General features: G+C 45.1%; 1 protein-coding gene and 1 pseudogene across 1 annotated transcript; both read right to left on the reverse strand.

The window, feature by feature from the left end:
* The window catches only part of LOC119333228, a 62109-nt pseudogene extending 54760 nt beyond the window's left edge, over positions 1-7349 (reverse strand).
* Positions 7350-10617: 3268 nt separating this feature from the next.
* LOC119328358 (glutamate receptor 2.9-like) lies at positions 10618-14831 on the reverse strand. Its single transcript, XM_037601359.1, has 5 exons — positions 14552-14831; positions 12188-12699; positions 11758-12070; positions 11235-11647; positions 10618-11133 (listed from the first exon to the last, which is right to left on the reverse strand). The coding sequence occupies exons 1-5, from the start codon at positions 14829-14831 to the stop codon at positions 10618-10620; spliced, it is 2034 nt and encodes a 677-aa protein (XP_037457256.1).
* Between the last annotated feature and the right edge of the window lie 290 nt (positions 14832-15121).

Below are 15121 nucleotides of genomic sequence, written 5' to 3' on the forward strand. Positions count from 1 at the left end.
CGGCGACGCGGCGCGGGGCGACGGGGAGGGGGCCGGAGATGGCGCACGCAGCGACAAGGAGGAGGCCGGCGACGGCGCACGCAGCGACGGGGAGAAGGCCTGCGGCAGCGCGGGGCGACGGCGACGGGGAGCGGGCGACGACGGGCTCGGGGCGGCGATGACGACGACGAACGGCCTGGCAGCGTCGGGGGAGGGGGGAAATGGGAGCGGTTGGCGAAATTTTCACAAGTGCTACCTTATATACCCAGAGCAATGGTCCCGGTTCGTGGCAGGAACCGGTACCAATGCACACCTATGGTCCCGGTTCGTGCCACCAACCGGGACCATAGGTCTTTTTTCAGCAGCCGAAAGGGCGGGAAGCAGAGGCCTATGGTCCCGGTTGGTGGCACCAACCGAGACTAAAGGGGGGCATTGGTCACGGTTGGTTCCACGAACCGTGACCAATGCCCCCTTTAGTCCCGGTTGGTGCCACCAACCGGGACCAATGGCCTTGTGCTGCCCTGCGCCCAAAAGTTTAGTCCCACCTCGCTAGTTGAGAGGGCTCGGGAGTGGTTTATAAGCGCTGCTGCGCCAACCCTCCTGAGCTCCTCTCAACTTCAGGCTTTCGGACCTAATCTGTCACTGCAATGCCTGTGGGCCTACTGGGTTGCGGGCCTGAATCCTGGCCCACGGTAGGGTTTCTAGTCGTATTCAGGCCGTGGTGGCCCAGTAGGTGGCATTTTTTTGTTTTTTTGTTGCTTTATTTATTTTCTTTTGTTTTTTTGCTTTATTTTTTTAATTCTTTATGCATTTATTTTTATAAAAATTATAAACTTTTTGTTAATGCCATTAGTTTTCAAATTTGAAAACACTTTTTTAGTTTTTTTGTTTTCTTTGTTGCTTTATTTATTTTATTTTGTTATTAAATTTACTATAAAAATAGTTCTTTCCTGTTTTTTTGATTTGTTTTTTGCATTATTTATTTTCTTTTGTTTTTTGCTTTAATTTTTAATTCTGTTTGCTTTTAGGTTAGCAAAATTATAAACTTTCTGTTAGTGCCATTAGTTTTAGAAAAATTATAAACATTCTGTTAGTGCCATTAGTTTTCAAATTTGAAAACACTTTTTTAGTTTTTTTGTTTTCTTTGTTGCTTTATTTATTTTATTTTGTGATTAACTTTACTATAAAAACAGTTTTTTCCTGTTTTTTTGATTTGTTTTTTGCATTATTTATTTTCTTTTGTTTTTTGCTTTAAGTTTTAATTCTGTTTGCTTTTAGGTTAGCAAAATTATAAACTTTCTGTTAGTGCCATTAGTTTTAGAAAAATTATAAACTTTCTGTTAGTGCCATTAGTTTTCAAATTTGAATAGTTAAAATGTGAATTCTTCGAAAATTGTTTGAATCACAAGTTTGTGATTAACTTACTAAAAAAATGAGAATAGATGCGCTTATAGAGAAAATTCAACCTAAATTCCTAGTATATTTCTATGAATTTCAGAGAAATTCACTATGAATTTAGGTTAAACTTTTCTCTATTAGGGCATCTATTTTCAATTTGAGAGGAGCTCAACAAGGCAGAGAGGGAAGGGCTTATAAACCGGTGTGAGCCCCCTTCGGTTGGCGAGGTGGGACTAAACTCTGCCCGCAACGAGGACCAACCCTTTAGTCCCGGTTTGTGGCACAAACCAAGACTAATGGTCATGGGCCAGGGGCGAGGAGCAAAATTATAAACTTTCTGTTAGTGCCATTAGTTTTAGAAAGTTGAAAGTTGAAAGTTGAAAGTTGGCATGGGCCAGGGACTAATGGTCATGGTATTACGAGGGCCGAAACATAAGACATGAAAGCATTTCAAATGAACTCTGAAAAAGATGAAAGTTGGGATGGTATCATAATTTCACCCACATAGCATGTGCATGTACAAAACGAACAATGGTAGCATGCTCGTGTGTTACAAAGTTGCGGGAGAAAGTCTTCACTTTTTCTTCGCTTGTGTCATTTGCTTATTGCGCCGTAACCATGGATAATCTTCATTGTTTATTAGGATGCTTGGGTCAGCCTTGACATTGAAGGGAGGAATTTCATGAAACTTTTCATAATCTTCAGACATGTCTGTCTTGCCGTCCACTCTCAGGATGTCCCTTTTTCCTGAAAGAACTATGTGGCGCTTTGGCTCATCGTATGATTTATTCGCTTCCTTATCTTTTCTTTTTCTCGGTTTGGTAGACATGTCCTTCACATAGATAACCTGTGCCACATCATTGGCTAGGACGAACGGTTCGTCAGTGTACCCAAGATTTTTCAGATCCACTGTTGTCATTCCGTACTGTGGGTCTACCTGTACCCTGTCGCCTAACAGATTGACCCATTTGCACTTAAACAAAGGGACCTTAAAATCAGGTCCGTAGTCAAGTTCCCATATGTCCACTATGTAACCATAATATGTGTCCTTTTCGCTCTCGGTTGCTGCATCAAAGCGGACACCGCTGTTTTGGTTGGTGCTCTTTTGATCTTGGGCGATCGTGTAAAATGTATTCTCATTTATCTCGTATCCTTTGTAAATCAATATAGTCAAAGATGGTCCCCTGGACAACAAGTACAACTCATCACAAACAGTGGTGTCACCTCTGAGACGTGTTTCCAACCAACTGCTGAAAGTCCTGATGTGTTCACATGTAATCCAGTCGTCGCACTGCTCCGGGTATTTGGAGCGCAGACTGTTCTTGTGTTCATCGACATACGGGGTCACCAAGGTAGAGTTCTGTAGAACTGTGTAGTGTGCTTGAGACCAAGAATATCCGTCCCTGCATATTATTAAGTCTCTTCCAAGAGTGCCTTTTTCAGTCAGTCTCCCCTCATACCGCGATTTAGGGAGACCTATCTTCTTAAGGCCAGGAATGAAGTCAACACAAAACCCGATAACATCCTCTGTTTGATGGCCCATGGAGATGCTTCCTTCTGGCCTAGCACGGTTACGGACATATTTCTTTAGGACTCCCATGAATCTCTCAAAGGGGAACATATTGTGTAGAAATACGGGCCCCAGGATGACAATCTCGTCGACTAGATGAACTAGGACGTGCGTCGTGATATTGAAGAAGGATGGTGGGAACACCAGCTCGAAACTAACAAGACATTGCGCCACATCACTTCTTAGCCTTGGTACGATTTCTGGATCGATCACCTTCTGAGAGATTGCATTGAGGAATGCACATAGCTTCACAATGGCTAGTCGGACGTTTTCTGGTAGAAGCCCCCTCAATGCAACCGGAAGCAGTTGCGTCATAATCACGTGGCAGTCATGAGACTTTAGGTTCTGAAACTTTTTCTCTGGCATATTTATTATTCCCTTTATATTCGACGAGAAGCCAGTCGTGACCTTCATACTGAGCAGGCATTCAAAGAAGATTTCTTTCTCTTCTTTCGTAAGAGCGTAGCTGGCAGGACCTTTATACTGCTTCGGAGGCATGCCGTCTTTTTCGTGCAAACGTTGCAGGTCCTCCCGTGCCTCAGGTGTATCTTTTGTATTCCCAAACACGCCCAAGAAGCCTAGAAGGTTCACGCAAAGGTTCTTTGTCGCGTGCATCACGTCGATTGAGGAGCGGACCTCTAGGTCTTTCCAGTAGGGTAGGTCCCAAAATATAGATTTCTTCTTCCACATGGGTGCGTGTCCCTCAACGTCATTCGGAACAGCTAGTCCACCGGGACCCTTTCCAAAGATTACGTAGTGTAAATCATTGACCATAGCAAGCACGCGATCACCGGTGCGCATGGCGGGCTTCTTCCGGTGATCTGCCTCGCCTTTGAAATGCTTGCCTTTCTTTCGACATTGATGGTTGGTCGGAAGAAATCGACGATGGCCCGGGTACACATTCTTCCTGCATTTGTCCAGGTATATACTTTCAGTGTCATCTAAATAGTGCGTGCATGCATGGTATCCTTTGTTTGTATGTCCTGAAAGGTTAATGAGAGCGGGCCAATCGTTGATGGTCACGAACAGCAACGCCTTAAGGTTAAATTCCTCCTGTCTGTGCTCATCCCACGTACGTACACCGTTTCCATTCCACAGCTGTAAAAGTTCTTCAACTAATGGCCTTAGGTACACATCAATTTCGTTGCCGGGTTGCTTAGGGCCTTGGATGAGAACTGGCATCATAATGAACTTCTGCTTCATGCACATCCAAGGAGGAAGGTTATACATACATAGAGTCATGGGCCAGGTGCTGTGATTGCTGCTCTGCTCCCCGAAAGGATTAATGCCATCCGCGCTTAAAGAAAACCATACATTCCTTGGGTCCTTTGCAAACTCATCCCAGTACTTTCTCTCGATTTTTCTCCATTGCGACCCGTCAGCGGGTGCTCTCAACTTCCCATCTTTCTTTCGGTTCTCACTGTGCCATCGCATCAACTTGGCATGCTCTTTGTTTCTAAACAGACGTTTCAACCGTGGTATTATAGGAGCATACCACATCACCTTCGCAGGAACCCTCTTCCTGGGGGGCTCGCCGTCAACATCACCAGGGTCATCTCGTCTGATCTTATACCGCAATGCACCGCATACCGGGCATGCGTTCAGATCCTTGTATGCACCGCGGTAGAGGATGCAGTCATTAGGGCATGCATGTATCTTCTCCACCTCCAATCCTAGAGGGGATACGACCTTCTTTTCTGCGTATGTACTGTCGGGCAATTCGTTATCCTTTGGAAGCTTCTTCTTCAATATTTTCAGTAGCTTCTCAAATCCTTTGTCAGCCACAGCATTCTCTGCCTTCCACTGCAGCAATTCCAGTACGGTACCGAGCTTTGTGTTGCCATCTTCGCAATTGGGGTATAACCCTTTTTGTGATCCTCTAACATGCGATCGAACTTCAGCTTCTCCTTTTGACTTTCGCATTGCGTCCTTGCATCGATAATGACCCGGCGGAGATCATCATCATCGGGCACATCGTCTGGTTCCTCTTGATCTTCAGCAGCTTCACCCGTTGCAGCATCATTGGGCACATCGTCTGGTTCCTCTTGATCTTCACCAGCTCCCCTCGTTGCAGCATCACCGTATTCAGGGGGCACATAGTTGTCATCGTACTCTTCTTCTTCGCCGTCTTCCATCATAACCCCTATTTCTCCGTGCCTCGTCCAAACATTATAGTGTGTCATGAAACCCTTGTAAAGCAGGTGGGAGTGAAGGATTTTCCGGTTAGATTAAGACCTCGTATTCTCACATTCAGTGCATGGACAACACATAAAACCATTCTGCTTGTTTTCCTCAGCAGCATCGAGAAACTCATGCATGCCCTTAATGTACTCGCGGGTGTGTCTGTCACCGTACATCAATTGCCGGTTCATCTGCGTGCATTATATATAATTAAGTGTCCAAATTAATAGAAGTTCATCATCACATTAAAACCAAAGTGCATACATAGTTCTCATCTAACAACATATAGCTCTCCAAAGCATCTAATTAATTAAACCATACATTGAAACTATGTAAAACATTTCAATGCGAAAACTAATGCGATCGTAATCGCAACCAAGGTAACAATTGATCCTACGACATAATGATACCAAGCCTCGGTATGAATGGCATATTTTCTAATCTTTCTAATCTTCAAGCGCATTGCATCCATCTTGATCTTGTGATCATCGACGACATCTGCAGCATGCAACTCCAATATCATCTTCTCCTCCTCAATTTTTTTTATTTTTTCCTTCAACAAATTATTTTCTTCTTCAACTAAATTTAACCTCTCGACAATAGGGTCGGTTGGCATTTCCGATTCACATACATCCTACATAAATAAAATCTATGTCACGTTGGTCGGCATAATTTTCATAAACAATAAATGAACCAATAGTTATAAAGATAATATATACCACATCCGAATCATAGACAGGACGAGGGCCGACGGGGGCGGATACCAAAACCATCGCATTATATAAGATGCAATAATAAAAGTAAGAAAATAATACAAGTATCTATGTAAACATACAAGTAAGAATATTTTTCCTTTCAGAAAGAAGATAAAACAAGAGGCTCACCACGGTGGTGCCGGCGATGAGCTCGGCGCGGGTGATCGACGGCGGTGAAGACGGGGACGGGGCGTGACGGACCGCTAAACCTAGACAAATATTATGGAAAATGGAGTTTGGAGGTCGAGCTTGGAGAGGAGAAAGCTTAAGTAGTGTGGCTCGGGCATTCCATCGAACACCTTGTGTGCATAGGAGATGAGCTAGAGCACCACCAAGCCCTCTCCCCCTCGGCCAGAGAAAAACAGAGCATGGGGTTCTCTGCTCGCGAGCGAGGGGTATATATAGGCACCTCATTGGTCCCGGTTGGTGGAATGAGCCGGGACTAAAGGGGAGCCTTTGGTCCCGGTTCAAGCCACCAACCGGGACCAATGATGGTGGGCCAGGAGCGAGGCCCATTGGTCCCGGTTCATCCCACCAACCGGGACCAAAAGGTCCAGATGAACCGGGACCAATGGCCCACGTGGCCCGGCCGGCCCCCTGGGCTCACGAACCGGGACCAATGCCCACATTGGTCCCGATTCTGGACTGAACCGGGACTAATGGGCTGACGCGGCCTGGACCAAAGCCCTGTTTTCTACTAGTGTGCAGTCGTCGTCTTCAACCCTTGCATAGACCTGAAGCATCTGACATTAAATCTCGCCACATGACAAGAAATCCCAACCTCAGCGCCCGAAGAAAGCGGTAGGAGTCTACACCGGGGCTCCTTTTCCTACTCTAGATATGCCTTCTTAGTGCAATCGAATAAAAAAATCGCATACTCATCATCTGATTAGACTCATATAGTTTTAATTAAAGATGGATCATTTGCATTAAAGATTACTCTACGTACTCCTACATGAGCGTGCTAGACAATACCAGAAGTAGCCTAAAGAACAATTATTTGGATGCCATACATGCATGAATGACGAGCTTACTAAAATTTTGCAGAAATTTCGGAAAAGATACCCGTAAATGTTTTGGAAAGAAATGGTAGTCGATAGAGGCGCAAGAAAAGAAAAGAAAATCCTACGACGACAGTCGCCATAGAATTCATCCTTGCACTGGCCCAGTACCACAAAAACAGGATCGAACTTACCAGCGTATGCGGCGCTGACAATGTCTCCGCGCGAATCCCTGAAGCGCAGCTCCACCCGCGTGGCGTAGCTCGGGTGCTTGAGGTAGAAGTCTTCAAGGGCCATGGAAATGCAGGTGAGGCTCCTCCTCCCGGCGTCGCTGGTGAGGTCCAGCACCACGCCGACTCGCACTGGAAGCGGCGCTGCCATGGCCGCACTGCTCCGGAGCATGAGCATAGAGAGGATGCCTGCAGACGCAGCGACGGCGAGCAAGCGCCTCGCTGACCACTCCATACAGCCGAATCTTCAGTTTGGCACGTGTATTTACTATTTAGTGTCACTCTGTAGGTTGGTGTACCTGACACATAACATATATACGGCACAGCGAGGAACGGCGTGAATCAGCGAGGAACGGCGAAATTTCGTGCAGCATCTTCCACCGCCCTTTGGTTATGTAATATGATTGAAAAAAAAATAGCATGCTATAATGTTCTGAACAATGCTTCACTAAATAAATCAGTATACAATGTCTCGTTAATATCACGCTATAGAGCGATATAGCATCCTAATAGTACTCTCTCAGTAAAGAAATATAAGAGCTTTTAGATCACTACTTTAGTGGTCTGAACGCTCATATATATTTTTTACCGAGGAAGTATATTTTAAAGCCACATTATTTTGGCACGCTATTTTTTCATTGTGTAATACATGCATATATAAGTCAACGTCTCTCCAGAATATATATGATGCGATTCTACCTTACTATATATATATCTTGAGTTGGAGGGATCTCACGAATACATGTAGATCTCTTGGTCAAGTCTCAGTAGGAATCAAATTTCAAGATTTGACGCTTTGGTATCTCATTATTGCGGCTTATTCTTTGAATGGAAGGCGATGTTTCCATCTATAGTAAGACGTTTGTTGTGACTTTGTTAATCTTGAGGCTTTGCATCTTCTACCCATTCTTGAGCAGACGTTGTGTGAGTGTGTTGTAATCGGTACTCTCAAAAGAAAATCAACAAATAACTACATCTACTCAATCTGGATTAGACAAGGACTAATCAGCAACCCATAGGTGGCGTATACATATTCTGACAGTTTTATGGTTATTATCAGTTTAATTTTAGAAGGATACTCGATATATAGTGGATCAAGTCAATAAATACTCAAGGCATTTCTTTTGAGAAAAATATGGCATGAAAGATAAGGACACTGCATCACTTATTGTTTGGGATAAGCAAATCTTGACTCACTAGAGCCTGCATGAGCTGCATGCAGGACACCAAACATGCCCTTAGCTCTTCTATTACGCCTAGCTCTGAAACTAGCAACACAACACCAAATTGATAAACAATCCTAGCAAGAGGAAATTATTAAATGAAACTAGAAACTTAGCATAACACCAGCATGGCACGCCCCTTGGACATCCTTGACGCCTAGCATGCTTTTTTTTCGCGAATACGCAAAAGGCTATCGTTTCATTGATAGGTAGAAAGTAGGAAGGATTACATGAATGTTACAGAAGGGGGGGGGGGTCTGTCGAGCATGAGCGCAAGGATGGCATGCGACGACAACCATGGCACACGGGAGGGAGTGGGTGCGCCTGCCACAGCGGCCCTAGACTACGTCTCTGGCATGACGAGCGCCAGTCCTGTGGCGCCCGCGTGTGCCCAAAGTCTCGCTTCCTCCCGGATGTCGTTGACGGCTCGACGCACGGAGGGGTGGTCGCCGTTGAAGACACATCCATTGCGGTGTTTCCATAGCCACCATGCCGTGAGGATGGCAATGGAGGCGAGCCCGCGTTGTAGGCTGTGTGGCATGGCGGCGATGGCCGAGGTCAGCCAGGTGATGAACTCTTCGTCTTGGTCCGGGATAGTGGCGGTGGAGGAGAGCACTTCATGCCACACCTGGCGGGAGAAGGAGCAGCTCGTGAGAAGATGCTGCATTGTCTCGGGCTCCTGATCACAGAGTAGACATGTAGGCTCGTGGGGCAGGTCATGTCACACGAGGCGGTCGGCCGTCCAGCATCGTCCAAGCAAGGCCAACCAGATGAAGAACTTGACGCGAAAGACTTCGGCAGCAACATGTATGTAGTCATCGGCATTGTAAGCCTAACCAAAATTCAAGCCAATGAGCCGCTTGAGCTATACCATATTTGATCTGTAACGACCGCATTCCATTTTCTCAATATTGGTCAATCGTTAGCGAGAAAGGTCTTGACGGAAACCTGGCTAGCCAATTCTTTCTGTTGAAATAGGCTATTTGTGAACTGCTCCATTTACAATATTCTGGTAACTTGGTATAAGAACGAAAGGCCTAAACAAGCATAACTTTACCTGGACAAATAAGGCGCCAAGATTGGTCCCGCTATTGCTCGGGAGATGAAGTTGAACAAATATTTCCGCTGAAAGATACCCATGAAGGTCCGAGTTCGTCAGGGATACCCATGAAGGTCCGAGTTCGTCAGGAAATCTAGCAGATGCAAAATAATTAAATTGGAGCATTGACGTGGAATTGACATACTCTCCCCATCTCACTGCAACTGTTAATGTCACATCACGGACTCATGGTAATGCATTGGTGCTAGTTATTTCAAGGTACAGACATCCGTTCCCAGATCAGCCAAGTGGCTAATGAAGAACCAAACTTAGTGTTCTCCAGGCGCGCGCATACTTCTCTAACTTTGACTATTATCGATATATTAAAGAAAAACAACTATCATTGGTTAAATGAAAGCAGCATCTTTAAAAAAAATTCTCTCAACAAATTCGGTACTGATAAGCTCATCTGAAATTGAGATTTTCTTCACCAAGACCATGTATGTTGGAGATTATGGTTTTGCCTCAACCATCAACTGTCTATAAAGGACACGCCAAAAAAAATACTGTCTATAAAGGAGCTGGAGACCAGTACATCGTTGCTTCGAGAAGACAACATAAATAATGTGAATCTGAACAGACAAATGTGCACATCACTCACTGAATATATCCAATTCAAGATGTGAAATGCAGCTTCACTTTAATGGCAACAGAGCATCCCTGCTCCCTAGCAGATTCATCTCAGGCAGTGGCCATGTCAATATACATGTACTCTGCGGGCACAGAGCCACAATGCACGGCATTCTGCTTGCACTTGACCAGGCTCATTCTTAGCATTCTCCTAGTAGGCTGAATCACACATTTAAAGGCATACACTACATTGTGACACTGCCTCCATTCGGATTATAGGCGACATTCTAGAAAGCATGAACTTCTCCAATTTCAAAGATCCAGGGTTGTAAAATGCAAATAGTACCATTATATTGTTATTTACAAATGTTGAGGAATATACCTGTCTCATCACCATCTATGTACAAATGAAATTACAGAACTTATAGTACATCGGTACTACTTTGAAAACATAAGTACCGATCTAAAGAGAATATGCACACAGAGCATCTACCTCTTCTTTCCAAGAGAGTGTGGAAGAGAGAAAAAAACTTGTCCTATATAGGTATGGAATGCAGCATCACTTAAATGACGAGAGAAGTACTAATGAGCATCTGGCGCTTTCCTTTACCTTAGACATCGCACATCTCAATCTGAGTGTGTCCTGCAGGGACAGAGCCACCATGCATGCCATTCTGCTGCACTGGATTAGGCTCTGTGTCCCCAGCATTTTCGCCACTCATATGGACACCCCCGGAATGATTATTGCCAGCTTCATGTAATGGTTGTTGATCAGGGCTAGGGTTGCCACCTATGCCATTCTGCAACAGACGAGACTCATCGTCGGTGCCAGTGTAGCTGACACTTTCCACATCAGCCCTTCTCAACTCAATGCATTTGGCATAAATAAACCTCATAATGCTTATCAGCAACATGAGAGTTGAAATGGATCCCGTGATGACGAAGAGACCAGAGAAACTTTCTAAAGTGAGAGGCGCGGAATCAGTGTCTGGGATTGTGCCAGCACGTATCGGCGATGAATTTGTGCCAAACCATTTCACTTCGATTCGTGATCCCTCATCCCCTCCTGCTAGGTTCAGGATGGCAGTCGAAAGATTATGAACTAGCGGAGAACCTAGATTAAATGCCTGAAGATAAGAACACTAAGTCAGCAACTCATTTTTTTGTCCAGGCTGCACTACAAAGAACAAATTAGGAATATACGAAGGCATTAGGTTGAGTAGCTTACAAAACCAAATCCAGGAGTCTTGTAAATGCACCCGAGCATCCTAAAATCATTTCCATACCGACGGTCTGAGAGGAAAGAAGTCAAATAGGGGATCTCATCGACGATAGCTGACACCCCTCCATTATTGGACCCCTTCCACAAAGCATCAGCATATTCTTCTTTCGTGGTGTAGTTCCTTAACCTGCTTTCACTGATGTTATGATTCATCAAGAACGACCGCACAAATGAATCATCTTGGTATCCTACAAAGTCACCACTGTGCCGGAGTTGGTCAAAATCTGTCATCCAAGGACGGAGTCTCTTTGCAGTCAAAATGGATGACAGGCTTGCTGTGTAGCTCTGGACAAGAATCAGCACTACAAAGCACCATATCACCACAACAATTTTTGACAAGGGGCTTTTAATAGTATGACCTGTGCATGAGATAACAAAGAGATTGTAATCTTATAACTGTGTTACTACATCAAAACACTTATCATAATCTCACAAATATTGTCAAGAAGTTTAAACTTGAAGTGCTGACCATGAGAAAATGTCAAAGTGGAGAAAACAAAGTAGAGGGCGGTGCTACACTGTCTCAAACTTGATCCTTGGTACTCCTGATTTCTAGGTAGTTCAATCATCCACACGACAAAGCCAGTATAGAAGAAAAAGACCACGGTTGCCAACCAGAGCTTCCGAGTTAGTGGCTTTACAAATGTCCAGCGGATTGTATCCGGTTCATCCTCGGCAAGCACAAGCATAGACACACCAGACTGTGTGTATGGCATTGTAAAGTCGGTGGTGGTGACTCGTTCAGCCGTTATGGTCACATCGCCTACTGCACCATCATAGACCTGTTTATCCACCAGAAATTTAGCAGAGATTAAAAGGTATTTAGGTACAAGAAATTATAATGTTAATAAATCAATATGCGTAAAAAAATTATGCAAGTGGGTTGGAGTAAGCCTTACCCCCAAAGACACGTTGCCTACTAGCTCATCATAAGTACCATTGAAGACCAAATATTCATAGCACGGGAGAGGATGTAAATTCATCATAGCAGCCTCGAAGATATCAATGCTGTAGCCAGTGACATTTTGTTTCTCGGAATAAGGATCAGTAACATTTACAAAAACTTGAAAACCTAGTTTTAGCGGCACGGCTATATTCAGCCCTGCCTTGCTTCTGCAACTCTTCCTTGAGTTTCGTGTATCTAGTTTTCTTCTGTATGTTCTACCGGTTTCTGGATTAGGAAAGGTTATGTTGTCACTTCCATGTGTAAAGCCAAACTTGGCATAGCTTCCAGGAGCTGTTAGATCTTCCAGCCAGAAGGCACACGATGCTGGGGAAATAATGCTAGAGAAGGAGATAACCGGAATGTGGTTGCGGTGGCGGCGCAGGTGTGCAGCACGATCCGCTTTGGTCAGTTCCTCAGGGCCCCATATGATGGCTTGCACTTGCCCATTCTTGAGCAGGTCATCGGCTGCAAAACATATACGCAACACAGAATTAGCCGAGCAAATGGCATAATCTTGGAACAATTAGGCAAGAAAATGAGCCTACTGTTTTACTATTATTCATTGATTTGCATCGGCATCATCAGAGTGAGGAGTAAGAGCATGATTAATAGTATAGCCAGCTGCTGACTATAAACTAGTGCCATGTCATTTACAAGCCATCTTATAGCCAACATATACAATAATAAATCAAAAGAGTGTACTACTTTTTTATTATGTGGCCCACCTTTTATTCGCATAAAGTGCCTAGGAGCACGTGCTAGAGCTGGCTCTTCACGAAGAACCCGCTTACCTTCTCTCTCCTTTTTTTCCCTCCAACTAAGCAAAAATATACTAATTTATTCCTTATAGTCCGCTGACTCGGCTCTATTGTACTTGCTCTAAGGCGCGTCGTGCATCTGCATAACTTTGATTTGCACAACTTGAAAGAAATTTCGGCCCTACAGCTATGTACCTTGTGGGCCAGAGCAAAGAAGGCTATATTGGCTGTAGCTGCAGCGAAGATGGAGGTCATGGCAGGTCGTTGGGTTGGTCAACCCAGGTTAGAGAGGGGCAACGGTGGTGCGGCCAACGGTCATCGCCCATAGCCAGTGGTGTAGGGCGGCGGGCGAAGGAAGCGCTCGGCATCTCAGATCCTGGCGGGGGCGGGGGCGGCACGTCCAGTGGCGGAGACAGGCCTGGGGCAGCTAGGGTTATAGCCCCAGGCCTAGAAACAACTTTCTTTGTAATTTCTTCATGCAAAGCATAAAAAATCATAGAAGTTCATTACTCAACATAGCACAACCCTAGGCGTAGTCTGCATCTAACTCCGCCACTGGGCACGTCAGAATATTGAGGCGATGGCCTGGTGAGGACGCCGGTGGTGATGGTGGTTATGGCGGCTGGACGGCGCGCGTTGCTTCTCGAGGAGACCGAGACTACTTTTTTTTAGAGGGGTAGGAGACCGCGACTGCTGTGCGCCTGTGCCGAAGCGAGTGGATGCTTCTGCTGGCTAAGCGAGCGGATGTTTTCGGCCCTGGGCTCTGGTTGGATGTGTAGGCCATCGTTGCATCGGGCTGACCCGATCAATTTAAATGTTTACGAAACCAAAAAAACAAAATGAAAAACTTTCTAAAAAGTTCTAAAAAAAGAACTCACTTACTGAATGAATGTATTTCTCTACCTAAATAGCTAGTCCTTTACCCCTAAAAAAGCTAGCCCTCGCTAACTTATTTTAGAGCACATGACTAATTGCATGCATGCATGCGTACGCCCTTCATATCCAGTTTTCTTATCCCACAGCTTTTTCCAACTCCCCTTCAACTCGTAACTAAGGGCGTATGTAATATGGTTAAAGATAGGCAATACTATTTTAAAAGTCCTCTTCTGCTTTTGAGCTGAGATGAGGTCGCATGACAGTAAAATCTGGAAAAGATTGAAAACCATTATGTTTTTTTTCTATGGCAAACTTTGACAAATGTTTTGAATGCTTATAAAGTCCTACCATAGAATGACTGAATGAAATTCGTGCTGACTGTTGGTTTTGCTTTTTTCATGACTTTACACGAATGTCATTTCATGATGAAAATTTTCAAGCACTGAAAACATTTGTCAATGTTCTTTTTTTTTTGGATTTTACTCTTCATAGGTGCTACAGCTAAGAAACACCGTGTCCAAACTACTGTTAGTCAAAATATCCATGTTCATGCAATTAAATTTTATTAAAATATATCGTATCTTATTCCCGCGGCAAAGCATGGGGTATGATGGTCTATCTAGTATCTTGAAATGAAGGCACCAGGGATATTTATCTTTGATATTACTACTAGTATAATGTACCAGCATGTGCTGCCATGGCGAGATCCCCGCGCGAGTCCCGTACGAGCAGCTCGACCCGCGCGCCGTATGAGCTGGGGTGAGCGGCGTCGAAGTCGTCCAGGGCCGTGGAAATGCAAGCGCGCCTCTCCCTCCCCACGTGACTCGTCAGGTCCAGCACCACGCCCACCCGCACCGGCGCCACCGAGGCCACTACCGGCGGTGATGCAACGGCGATGGCGCTGCTCCAGGGCGTGAGCAAAGTGACGAGGACGAGGACGAGCCTTGCTGCCGGCCACTCCATGCGCGCGCGCGGTGGCATTCTCACTACTGATTCGGCGTAGTTTACTCTCCGTCGATACGGTACAAATGTACGTACACCATTTATATATACTGTCCGCCGTATTACGTATGTTGATATGTATGTACCGCGTGGGGAGCGACGTGGAACAGTGGCAAGGGTGGCCGGTGGCGAAATTTCCTGGCCAATCCTCATCCTCCGCCGGCTACCAAGCCGATAGTAATGCAGGCAACATCTCTGGACAATGCAACGAAAGTCTCTCTCTCTCTCTCTCTCTCTCTCTCTCTCTCTAT

This window comes from Triticum dicoccoides, chromosome 7A (assembly GCF_002162155.2).
Source record: "Triticum dicoccoides isolate Atlit2015 ecotype Zavitan chromosome 7A, WEW_v2.0, whole genome shotgun sequence".
Classification (NCBI taxonomy): Eukaryota; Viridiplantae; Streptophyta; class Magnoliopsida; order Poales; family Poaceae; genus Triticum; species Triticum dicoccoides.

What these genes read in the sequence shown, in the direction of transcription:
- LOC119328358 (XM_037601359.1), bottom strand. Translation starts at nt 14,831, where the DNA reads ATGGAGTGGCCGGCAGCAAGGCTCGTCCTCGTCCTCGTCACTTTGCTC. An exon ending in CGCCATGGCAGCACATGCTG is followed by an intron (nt 12,700 to 14,551) that starts GTACATTATACT and finishes TATGTTTTGCAG; the next exon opens with CCGATGACCTGCTCAAGAAT. An exon ending in TAGGCAACGTGTCTTTGGGG is followed by an intron (nt 12,071 to 12,187) that starts GTAAGGCTTACT and finishes GTGGATAAACAG; the next exon opens with GTCTATGATGGTGCAGTAGG.